General features: G+C 36.9%; 2 protein-coding genes across 2 annotated transcripts; one reads left to right on the forward strand and one right to left on the reverse strand.

The window, feature by feature from the left end:
* Positions 1 to 19: 19 nt before the first annotated feature.
* LOC108965270 (gastrula zinc finger protein XlCGF26.1-like) lies at positions 20 to 2,294 on the forward strand. Its single transcript, XM_018927546.1, has 4 exons — positions 20 to 458; positions 517 to 1,460; positions 1,540 to 1,921; positions 2,008 to 2,294. Exons 1-4 carry the CDS (start codon positions 336 to 338, stop codon positions 2,188 to 2,190), a joined length of 1,632 nt encoding a protein of 543 aa, XP_018783091.1. The 5' UTR covers positions 20 to 335; the 3' UTR covers positions 2,191 to 2,294.
* Positions 2,295 to 4,188: 1,894 nt separating this feature from the next.
* On the reverse strand, positions 4,189 to 9,351 carry LOC108965266 (sarcosine dehydrogenase, mitochondrial). The gene is made up of 4 exons (XM_018927541.1): positions 8,852 to 9,351; positions 5,609 to 6,796; positions 5,414 to 5,556; positions 4,189 to 5,268 (listed from the first exon to the last, which is right to left on the reverse strand). The coding sequence occupies exons 1-4, from the start codon at positions 9,254 to 9,256 to the stop codon at positions 4,311 to 4,313; spliced, it is 2,694 nt and encodes an 897-aa protein (XP_018783086.1). The 5' UTR covers positions 9,257 to 9,351; the 3' UTR covers positions 4,189 to 4,310.
* Between the last annotated feature and the right edge of the window lie 3,686 nt (positions 9,352 to 13,037).

Below are 13,037 nucleotides of genomic sequence, written 5' to 3' on the forward strand. Positions count from 1 at the left end.
TTGGATTGATATTATAACTGCGCTTATAATGAAAACATTATGTCAAATCCGGTATAGTATAATCAGCTGTCGTGGAAATCATCAGATTTCGACGATACTCGACACCAAAGACACCTGGCCAATTACACCGATAAATGCTTGCATTCAAATGTTTYCTTTTACAAACCTATCGATATATTTTCAATCTTACTATTTGAGCCATCGATAAGGTTGCATCACCCTGTTTAACGTTGATGATATTAATAACAATTTTTTAACAAGTGGGACCACTGGCATGTTGTAAACAAATTGTTTTGTAGAAGTTTATTATTCTATTTAAGACAAAATATATTAAAATGTTTAATGAGACTTGTTGTTTACTATGCTTGGAAAGTTCAAGGAATCAAATAGATTTGAACTGCAAAGAAGGTATCGGTTTGAATGGACGAGAAGTGATTGAACTGCATTTTAAGGAGGAGGTACRTCATTGTATGGATTACACTTATCATTTATGAAATTGTTTTATTCTTTATTTAGTTGGATATGATGTCTCAAATTGAAATAAAATTCATTTGTCAAAAATGTTGGGATTTAGTAGAAACATTTCATAAATTTTATGAACATGTGAAGCAAGTGCACCAGGAAGCGGCGAGCACATTGAAAAGCGTGACTTTAGAAGACGAAATCTTAGAAATAAAAGAAGAAATCATAAATAATGACGACGCACAAGTTGAACCAAGACGTCGTAGGGGACGTCCCAAACGGCAAAGAGGACCTGAAACTGTCGGAGTCCTTTGTGAGCCTCCCATTCCACTGAAGGAAYGTCAAGTAAAAATTGAAGAACTAATATTACCCGCCTCCATGAGTCCCAAAGATATATGTAATCAAACTGAAATTGTTTCCGAAGCATTAGAGGTTAAAGATGAGTCCTTGCTCGAAAAATGTATGGATAATTCTATATCGACATTTAGTTCAGACTACGAAGAATCTGAGAGTGCGAATGAAGAAGATAAACAAATAAAAAGAAAATCTTGTAAAATAAATAAAAGAAAAGGCGTAAATAAAAAAACTGCGGAATCGGATGAATATATAGCAAAGAAAAACTTTAAATTTACTTGTTGCATTTGTCAAACTTCATTGGAAAACTTCAAACATTTAAAAAGTCATTTTCGTGAAGAACATCAAACGAGTGGTTATGTGCTATGTTGTGGTAAAAAATTACCTGAACGTGGTTTGTTAATTGATCATATTCATTTGCATGAAGATCCTGACTATTTCAAATGTATACATTGCGGAAAGCGAATGTCGGAGAGACGTAGCCTTGATCTTCATCTTCAGTATGCGCATGGAAATCGGGAACGAGTACATCGTTGTTCAATTTGTTCTAAAGGATTTTTCCGAGCATCTTGTTTAAAACAACATTATAATATTCACGTTACAGAAGATCAAAAAACGGTACCGTGTTTAGAATGTGGTAAAACGTAAGCACTATAGTAAATATTTAAAAATATGGCATATATATATTTGAATTCAATTATTTAAAAATTAAATTTCTTTCAGCTTCCCAGACGATGTTGAATTACGAAAACACATGCGTCTAACCCATTTGAATGTTTATGTAAAAATATGTGATATTTGTGGTATATCGATAAAGGGGCGCGATGCTCTGGAACGGCATCAGGCCGAGCATGCTGGTGTGCCACGAAAACTAATAAAATGTGATCTATGTGATGCTGCGCTCACTACAAAATATGGCCTAGCACGTCATATGAAAACTATGCATACGGAAGAGTATCAGACGCCACAGGTCTGCCCAATGTGTTCTAAAGTGTCACCGTCTCTTCAGGCTCATCGTAACCATATAAAATATATGCATTCTTTACAAAGGAAACATGTATGCAAATTATGCGATAAGGCCTTTAAGCGGCTTACCGATTTCAAAGTAAGTTATAAGTTTGTGCAAAGACATATTTACTTATTTGTGTATTCATATAATTGTACAAATACTTTCCATAATTAATATTGCAGGAGCACATGGCCACCCATACCGGAGAAGCTTTATATACCTGTAGTTTTTGTCCACAAACTTTCAAATCTAATGCCAATATGTACTCTCATCGAAAGAAGAAACATGCTAAGGAGTGGGCAGAACAATGCGCGTTGAAGAAAAGCTTAGCGGTACCTTTGAAGCAACCTGTCGTAACTGACTAATAAAAAAATCTATGAGACCATATTTAGGGTTGATATAAGTAATTTGAAGGCGTCATTAATATCCATTTCTCTGAAGCAAATAAATAAATAATATTTAATCGAAACCATTTATCTTGACATAACCTATACAGTAGATTAGAGCTCTTGAAAGAAAAACAAGTGTTTTTATGAACACCCTAATGTAGATCGCACTTAAAATACTTAGTATTTACCTTCTCCACTAACTATAATACGCAATGTTCGCTTGGCGACACAATGTCTGCTTTGTAATATCTATAATACACAATCATATGTATGTGTGTGCATACATCGGTGTTACATCTGGCTGCCTCAGAAAACACACTTAGGTCGAGATATACAATATGTATGTATGTGTACAAATTGGCATGTAATGCAAGCCTTCTACGAAAAACACTCAAATTATCATAATCACACATTAATTTTAATTGAGTTATAATTTTTCGGTGACCGCAAAAGTGTCAAAACTATTAGTGCGGAGGGTCCTATGGTATAGGCACTTGAGGCGCAAATACATACATGCAAGTAGACATACATATGTATATGTATGTATATAAGCTGGAATTGATAATAAATTGCGCCTCTTCAAAGAAAGTAATGAAACACCTCTGAATGCAGGGGGAAATTCGGGATTTAGGGCAGTGGGAAAGTACATCTGTAACTCGTACGCTCAACTTTGGTTAATATTGCGCATGAAATTAACTTCCAAACAGTTGCCTTTGTCATACTTAATTTATTGCTGCGTCAACGTATGCCACTGCCGTCGACAATTGAGTTTCTTTGTAAGCGCCCCTGCTGTGTGGACAGTGTTAAATTTTAATGTTTTGGTTTAAATGCACTTGGCGGTTGTACTTATGAATACATACATGCATACATATGTATACCCCGATTTGAAGAATTAAAGCAGTTTTGATAAAAAAAAAAATATATATATATTGAATGCCAATGTAAACTTTTTAAAAATTTGTAATATCACTCCCTTCAAGCCATTGATAGTAGACGCGACTTTAGACACAGGGATGCAATCGAGGATAATTGTCATAAATTATTATTTTTAAATAAAAAGTTGTATCTTTATGATTTACCGGCACTCGTTTAATGATGGGTTCATATCCCTTCAAAAGACAATTTAAAAAAATTAAATATATTAAGAAGCGGCATGTGCCTCGTTGGACTCATCATTTTAATACAAATAAAAGAGGAAATCTTATAAATAAAACAGGAACTCACCCATATTGACGACACAAAAGTTGAACGAACAGTTTTAACGGAACTCAAACAATTGGCATTACAACTAAGTTCAAACACACTATACAATGTAGTCTTGTCTTCGGCCAACAGACCCATTCTATATTGCCAACCGCCCCCGGAGCTTGTTCTAAGTCAGCACGATGAAGTATCTGAAGATGATAACCCAAGTTATGAGCCGTTAATTTCAAAATAGCCGAATTTACTAAAACAAAGTGATTTGTTTAGTACATGACTTGAGTCTATCTAAAAAACATACTCTGGCTTTGAGGTCTATAGTAAATTAAACGACTGGAGTTTACTTTCTCCTGATACGAAAACAAATTTTTTGACATTGTGACGATGAAATAAAACTTTGGGGTGTAAGATCTCGTTAAAAAAACATCTGCTGAATTCTTATCTAGATTTCCGGGTATTTTTTTTTTTTGCCCCAATGTATCTCTATGAAAATATTTTGAAAGTGCTTATCAATAAAGAAACTCCTTTAATAATATTGAAAATTGAGAAATATAATTATATAATTAAAGATTATTTCCTGGGTAAACAATGAAGTATAAGTGAGACAAATGCTAGCAATAAATCCAACGTTTAGACTACGACTCAAAAGAATCCTACCAACTAGACCTAGTTCCAGCAATTGCTGTCTATTTTCAAAGACGAAATAAGAGTTTTATCTTAGATGTATTTATTTTCTCATCTCGAATTTAGACATATATAAGTTATATATGAATATTATAATTTATCTAAATTTTTTCTTAAATTACTATCCGTGTATACATATACATTCCTTGTACATAGCTAATAAATGCCTAATATGCGTTTACCGTGTATACATATACATTCCTTGTACATAGCTAATAAATGCCTAATATGCGTTTACCGTCTGGATCGAAGGGACTTCTCAAATGACACTCAGCCTTATAACGTTTCCCCAAAATGTCCACTTCGTATGTGCCCTGTGTAACGTAATCATTATCTATGATTTCGCCATCCTTTCGACTAACGTACGCTTGACCGATTGATTTTCCCAATGCATAACCGAATTCCGCACGTCGGAGGAAGCCAACCGCTTCMCCATTACGATACACGCCCTCTAAACCCCAAATAGGCACTTGTTCGTTTAAGGTTAAATAGACTAAACGTCGTCTAATACCCTCGTTATGTTGCCGATCAATTGCCATTTTGCCTTTGTAGTCACCATTTTTGCGGCAGGTAAACGAAAGCCCAGCTTCAATGGGTGTATCATCGGGTCTTAAATCGAAACTCCACAAATGATAGCCCTTTTCGCTGCTTAACGAGTAGAGGGCACGATAGCCAGCATTCCGCACGCCATCGGGTTTACCGACCGCCAAGAGTGATTGATAGACAGCAGAGCAATGTTCTTTTGGCACATGCAATTCATAGCCGAGCTCACCGACGAAACTCACACGCAATACGCGCACACCCACTTGTTCACCCTTATTTGTTGGACATTTAACACTTGTCACTTGTGTACCATTCGGTGGAATGYTCTCATTCGATAGATCACAGTCGATAATACGTTGGAGTATGYCGCGACTGCGTGGCCCCTGTATGGATATAACTCCTAAGTCGCTGGTAATGTCGCGTAACGTGACATTAAAGCCCTTTTGACGTATTTCAGCGAGTAGTGTAGAGTAGGTRTAATAGGCAGAGGCACCACCAGCCACAATGTAATATCCTTGACCGGTAAACTTAGGATCGTGTACTGCGCCAGTGCCAGAATTGAGACGTGATACGGTAACGTCAGCTTCCACACCGCCACTGCTGTTGAGCACGCAGGTGTAAACGGTTCTGGTAAGAAATAAATACATTTAAGGTCGTCGCTCAATTGAAGAGGTAGTAATAGAGAGTTAAGAGAGAAAACAACAGAGACTGTCAAATTCACCGATACTCAATACTCTGCATTCACTCAAGCAAGTTTTATAAGGTTACTCACTTGTTAGCCTCACGATTAGTGTTGGCGCTAAAGATCCAGTCAGCGGCCTTTTGTGCATCCGGCCCAGACATAACCAATTTGCAAAAATAGCTCATGTTAAAGATGGCGGCGGCGTTTCGGCAAGCCAGTGCCTCTTCCCCGATCTGCAATATATACAAATAACTTTTGCACTATCTTTGTTTATTTACKACGTACCAATTTATGATGATCGGAAAATTCCGAATACTTTARGTCACCCTCGAGCGCTTCTTCATAAGCGCTTTCGGCATGTCTCGTGTTGCCATAACAACCATACCAATCATAGGGTAAGACTTGCGCTTTTTCTTTCATAAAGAAGCCAGGACGCTCCCAGCCCTGCTTCTCTTCCATGAACGCATTTTGTGCCAACATATCCTCATGCAATGGATCTTTCTGGAAATTACGTCCGGCAAGTGGCTGATCATATTTAAAGACCATACTATAATTCTTAGCATAACTCTCATGCGAACGTTCGCGTATCCATTGCGTGTCACGATTCTGTGCGACCGTGAAACGACGCAAATCGAAGCTAAACATTGCTAAATCAGGTTTACCGTTAATTATCCAAAGTGCTGTTTGTTCCCCGCAACCGCCACCAAACATCATGCCAGCCGAATTGAAGCCACAATTATGATACAAACCGTTTATCACCGTATCGGGACCCATAAGAGGCTTGTGATCGGGTGTAAAAGATTCGGGACCACATATTGTACTCTTCACGCCATAATTTCCATACGAAGGACACAATTTTATCGCCCCATTCAGATGCACATCAAACAGGGACCAATCCAAGTCGTAAAGACCGAAGTGAAAATCTTTCGCCACCGGTTCCAATATTATAGGATTTGGCTCATAACCACCCATGCAAATTGCATCGCCTTGTATGCGGAAATAAGTGGAATAATCGTGGTCGCGTATATTCGGTATGCCACGCACACCGGGTATGGTCTCGGAAATAATATACGAGTGCTTCATGGGTATAAGTGGTAAATACGAGCCATGCTTTTGCACTAAATCACGRCCCCAAACACCCGTCGCATTCACGACGGTCTTTGTTTTTATATTGCCGTATGATGTGGCCACACCGACCAATTCTTTGCCCTCAGACGTGTCTTCGACTAACAGATCTGTGACGTTGCAATTCTCAATTACACGACCTCCATTTTGAATCGCACCCCGGGTCAATGCCGTACACAACATAGCTGGATCAACGACACCATCGCCTGGTGAATAGAGCGCACCAATAAAAGATTTCGGATCAAGAAGTGGAAATAACTTTTGCGTCTCTTCGGGTCCCAGGATATGATTTTCAATGCCTAAAGCATTGCCCACAGTGGCGAGACGTCTATATTCATCCAAGCGTTTCTAATGGTTAAAATTAGAAGAAAGAGATGTTTATGCTTTTAAAAATAAATCACAATTGGAACTGGTGAAGAATCGATGATTGATGAGGATGATTGTGCTTTGATTTATTTTTACATATGACTGAAATCATGTTGAAYTGAATGTTGTTGAATTTAGTAGAATGGTGAGTCAAACCGATTTCGAGTAGAAAGTGATCTTAAAGAAACTTGAAGTGGTAAAATTGCCACGCCTACAAAATGAAGTTATGCAAAAATATGGAATCGATAGTTGAAGTTGAACGCAACCTCCTAAACAAATCCCCCTCAAAGTAGTCCCCCTTTGCACCAATGCACTTGTGCCAAAGTTTTTTCAAATCCGCGTAGCGACTCACGTCTTCAATTGCCTTAAAMTGGCTTCCCCGGAGCGGTCGTTTGAGTTTGTTGAATAGCCAGAAGGTACTAGGAGCTRAATCAGGCTGTTGGGTCAGGCTGGTTGCAATTTTGGCTTGAAAATTTGGCAAAAAACTCACGAAGAATCAATTTTGGTGCAAAAAAAAAGAGTTGTCAGCCCATAATTCCGACCTCTTTTTACGAATACCTTCGCGCAAACCACACATAACATTCAAATAATACTCGTATTCCACCACACAACACTTCGATAATGGAAGATCTGCTTTTACGAGTTCGGCTCACTTTTGCCACGATATTCGGCCGTTGTTTCCGGGTCCTAAGCATTGATCCAAGACTCTTGGCCTGTGGTAATAAGTTTCATGAGTTCCTCGTAGTCGGAAATCATTGTTTCAGAGACGTTTTAGAAAAAAGTTAGTGATTTTGGAACCAATCGTGCTTTCACTTTTCTTAGGCCCAAATGATCTTTCAATATAGTTTTCACTGATCATTCCGATATTCCAAAGATGCCAGTAAGATGTTTGAATGTTAACAGTCGATTTTCAAGCAGCAATTCTTTAATTTTATGGACGTGTTGATCATAAGTTGTTGTTGATGGGCGTCTGGGACATGGTTCGTCGTCAACGGATTCTCCGACCTCGTTGAATAATTTGTAACAATAAAAAAACACATGCTCGGGACAACAATTATCATACAAGGCTCTTTGCAGCATTCTTCATTTCGGCATCAGAAATTTTATTCCGCACAAAAAAATTTAATGGAACTTCTTTGTTAAATAATTTCACTCATCGTAAAAATCTTCAAAAACATTTTATGCACTTCAGAAAGACAAGCGTATACTAAACACTAATGATTATTTTCATGTGACATTTGGTACAGATCCCATCGGCATTTTGCACCTCTCAGACCTCACTGCATTTGACATATGTAAATTCAATGCTTCCGAATTGCGAGAATACTAAATGGTTGAACACACAGCAAAAAATAGAATTTTTTAATGAACAAATACGTTTGGCGAAAGTAGACATAACCAATTGCCGTTAGAAATCAAAAGTTCATCCAAATAATGCCGAAATATCACCATTATATTATATTAAACTCCACGTAATCTCAAAAACTTTTATTAATATTTTTAATTAATAAAATTGAGCGATAACACTARAAAATGGGCGCGGTATAGAAAAATTCTATATAACATATATTTTTGCATATAAATATATGTAAATATTTGGAACACTTTCGACACTGAAAATGAACGTTATCATATAGAAACCCCAAAGGCAGTAAACTGTATGAATCCAGTGAGTAGAAATGTCGTTGCGAAATCTATAGTATGGATTTGGTCGTGAATCAAGCACGGTAGATATGAGTGCTACCACTTTTGCCTCCATTAGCGCTGGTCGCACCATTTTAATGCACTATCGACGCACTTCTATAAACTTGCTATCAAGCTAAATATATACGAAAAGTGTAGCCAATCCTGAGCCAACTTCTTTCGAAACCAAACATTTTTCGTGAAAAATTATGTTTACCGTCCAATAATATTCAATCACTGTACATGCAAACATTTCTCCTCTATCGATTCAAGTCTTGATAGACTTCATACACAAAACACARATSTTCATGATATTGAATTTTAAAAGACACACAACTGGATTTATATYCTTACTTCGGTGTGTGCTATGAATATACCACCATTCTGTATCCAACCCGGATCGCATCCCGTATCCTCTTCCAATTGTTTGAGCATATTTCGTGAATTGTTCAACAATTGTATATCCACATCGTTGGGTCGTAAACGCCATATCAAACCCGCCGTATGCCAGGTGGTGCCGGCTGTTAGTTTAGCACGTTCCAGCAGCACCGCCTTTACGCCGCGTTTAGCCAAGTGATACAATGTATGACATCCTGCCGAACCGCCACCAATGATAACAACATCTGCTGTTGAGGGTATTTGGGGCACAGCAGTCTCCGCTWTGACACTACTATGACGGTGTTGTGATGTCACTGCCGCTGTGTTTGACGAGAGGCTCGACTTTCCTGCCAATAATGTTTTTCTGCTAAGCTTCCACATTGATTCGTAGTAATTACTGCGCTTAAGTTCTCGATGACGACTGAACACAAATTATTTCAATTTAATTCTAAATCAAAGCTTAAATCATCGTTTAAAAAAACACGATTGCGCAGATGTCAAATAATTATAACAGCTAATTACCAACAAAAGGTCATAGGAAGCTGATAAAGRAAGGAGATAATAAGTGTTTGTTATATAGCCCTGTAGAAAACAAAGTTGAAACGGACTTAAAAATKTTTGAAGGGGGCTTAAGTTAAATCATAAATAAGTACACGAATTTCTAATAGAAAACTCATGATCATATTATATGAGTATATASTACTGTGATCAAATTGAAAGGTGAATTTTGTCCATTTCATCTCCTTCAAAGTAATCCCCTCTCCCTGCAATACACTTATGCCAACGAACTTTCCAGTCATCATTGCATCAAAATCCTCCGGCCATCAGAKCCTTCTTCTATTCAGCTTTTATATCCTCAATTGAGTCAAAACGGTGTCCTCGGAGTGGTCATGTGAATTTACTGAACAGCCAGAAGTTACACGAAGGTAAATGAGTTTCGAAAAACACGCGAATTATAAATTAAAATGTCACTATGGCTGTGTGCTACAAATGGGTTGAATCGGGTTTCCTTACCTCCCATATACATAATATACAGGTTTTCGAACTTTTGGGGTGACTTTATACGAGTATGTGACGTCCAATCGACAGATATCTGAGTGAACTGCACACGTTGAACCCGCCACATTCGGCAGACAAGATTATGGAGTCTACTTTGGGATGCACATGGAAAATTTTGTATTCAATACCTTGAAAAAGCAGGGACCATCAACAGCGACTATTACAAAGCGACCGCATTTGAAGAAAAATAAAGTGCTGTTCCACTAAGACAATGCAATGTGTCACAAGTCAGCGATGGCAAAAGTCCATGCATTTGGCTTCAAATCGCTTCCGTGTTCACCATATTTTCCAGATCTGGCTCCCAKCCACTATTTTCTGTTCTCAGATCTCAAAAGAATGCTCTCTGAGAAGAAATTTTCATCGAATGAAGAGGAGATTGCCGAAACTGAAACCTATTTTAAAGCAAAGAACAAATCGTACTACAAAAATGGTATCGAAACGTTGGAGGGTCGCTATAATTAGTGTATCGCCTTTTTAGGCAACTATGTTGAAGAACAATTAATTCTGCCAAAAAAATGTGTTTTACTATAGCAGACCGGGAAATTTCCAATTGACTTACATATACATTATATCAGCTATGATTAAATAATGAAGATTATATTCATCGCGAGACTGGTAGCCATATTTTAAAGATTTATGACGTGTTTTAAGCCACTTGCTACGAACAGTTTGAATTTYTATGTAAACATGGTTAAAATTATATTTAAGTATGTTAACAAGTGCTATGTAATTAATATTAATTGATTAACCTTTAGTTCACAAAATATAAATTATAATTTATAAAGGTTAGTACTTACCTGATAAGAATTATTGCTTGCGTCATTAATTTTTATAAATATATTATTTGCTAAATGTGTTTATAATAGATTATCCACTTAGGTATTGGTGATAATATGTATTTCCGGAGCTGAAATTAAAAGAATTGTGAAACTACTTTTGTAATTCAAGTAATTATGTAGAGATGTACATATGTGTATTAAATAAACTTATGTCTTCCCAATTAAGTAGTAATTGGTTAGAATGGACAGTCTGAGCGTCAATGAACCTTTACTTATTTTTAAACGTTAATAGTTTTTTATGTAATTTTTATAAATTTTTTACATTTGGCACATTTGCTTATACAAGGTGCGTTCCAAAGTAAACAGGACTACAAAAAAACAGTAAAAATGGTTTTTTTTGGCAAAATAAATTTATTTTATTCAAAATAGTCTCCCTCTGCTTCAATACAACTTTTTGCACGGTCCAAAAGCATGTCGAACGAGGGTTTTAGCTCGTTGGCCGGTAAGGCCGCCAGTATGCCGGTGCAAGCCTTTTGAATGGCTTCTACGTCTGCATAACGCTTTCCTTTCAGGTGAATACGGGGAGTGGTTAATGGTTAAAATATAATTTTTGGTCAAWTAATCGGTCACAATGATGTCCTTCGAATGTTGTGATTGTTGGATTCTGAGCAATTTTTGGTCGTCAATTAATTTGTGCGGCACAAACCGTGCACACACCTTTCGTAAGCCCAAATGTTCGGTCAAAATGTGATAAATCGATGTTTTGGAGACGTTAAATTTCATTACCATAAATTTCAATCACGCATTTTTGCTGAATTCACCCACAGTTGCGATGGAATTTTCGGTGATCACGGATTTTGATTGGCTCACATGTTGATCGTCATTTATGTCCTCACGACCTTCCAATCGATGAAAGGTCATGACAATCACTGGACTATCAAATATAAAAATAGCAGATTCTAACGGCGCCACGGAGGTGTGCTAGATAAATAAAGTCCTGTTTACKTTGGAACGTACATACCTTATATTATCAGAGTAGTACACGCTTATTGTGCTTTTGAAAAAAAGCTTTGATAACGAGTCAAACTTTTGAAGACGTACCAGTTTCGGCTAATGTTTAGCACTTAATTTGAGGCATCTAAATCAGAGATAAGAATACATTAAATGCTATAAAAATATAATTTTTTTAATACATGCAGTTGATATTTTAGTATGTATGTACAGTATATACATATTGAAAATTAAAAACAGAGTAAAATCTACTATTGCTGTCCCTTGGCAATCGTCACGCTCAAGTTCGTCGTTATTACTCGCTCAATGCAAATATAAGTGCTTGTTTAGATTTAGACACTTTTTGTCGGCCAAACCGATTTTCGTAGGCGAGAGGACGACGAAGGAACTCTTGCTCGGCTGTTCTTGTTCGAAACAGCTGACTGCTAATAAAGAATTTTTTCATGCTTCTTTCGTTCTAACCGAGACTATAAGCTATTTAAATGCGGTGGCCAGAGGTTGAGAAAGAGTGGAATTCTGGTGTAGAATGTGGTCAGACGAAAGCTAAAGGCCTACTATAACGCAAATAAGGTTCCCTCTGAAGTTTGTAACAACAGCTAATGGTTATCGTAGACGATTTGATTTTAACTTATCAAGTTTGCTTTAGATATGGAAAGTCGTCAATATACTATCAAAAACTTGATATAATCCGATGTTTGACAAGTTTTTATCCAMCACAAAAATTTGCTGCCTTTATTGTCGATCTCACCAGGTGAGTAAGAACGCAAAAGTGCGCTATTTTTTCCGAGAAACYGCAAGGTTTCAGACGAAACATAGTCATATAACTTCTTTATCACAAGTTGTGGAAACTGAGAAAGTAGCCCCAGGAATTATTAAACTTCGACAGAAGGCATGAACGATTATATCTACTGAGATGGTTTTAGAAATTTGTTGAAAAGTTTTGCGTATGCCGAAAGAATCTTTAGGCTTTAGAAAATTTGTAATTAATTAATTATTAAGAAATGTCGTTCGTATGTATAAATATTTTCGGATTTACCTACGCACAAGATTAAATGTATTGATCGATGACTAAATAGAATCTGGGATGAAARAATGTCGATAGTTTCAAAAAGTGAGAGTCTTTCTTAACTACCGTATAGTACGTATGTATGTATGCAACTACAAATCTATCACATCAGTTTAACAACTCGAAACATTTCATGTAAACAAATCTTGGTATCAAAACAAGGCTGGACCGCATCTTTAGCAATTCGTTCAGCTACTTTTCACATGGTCGCCTTTCGATTCGTTTATTTATTTACATGATCGCCCAT

The sequence above is a fragment of the Bactrocera latifrons genome, unplaced genomic scaffold (genome assembly GCF_001853355.1).
Source record: "Bactrocera latifrons isolate USDA-ARS-PBARC rearing strain unplaced genomic scaffold, ASM185335v1 scaffold_138, whole genome shotgun sequence".
In the NCBI taxonomy this organism is placed as follows: domain Eukaryota; kingdom Metazoa; phylum Arthropoda; class Insecta; order Diptera; family Tephritidae; genus Bactrocera; species Bactrocera latifrons.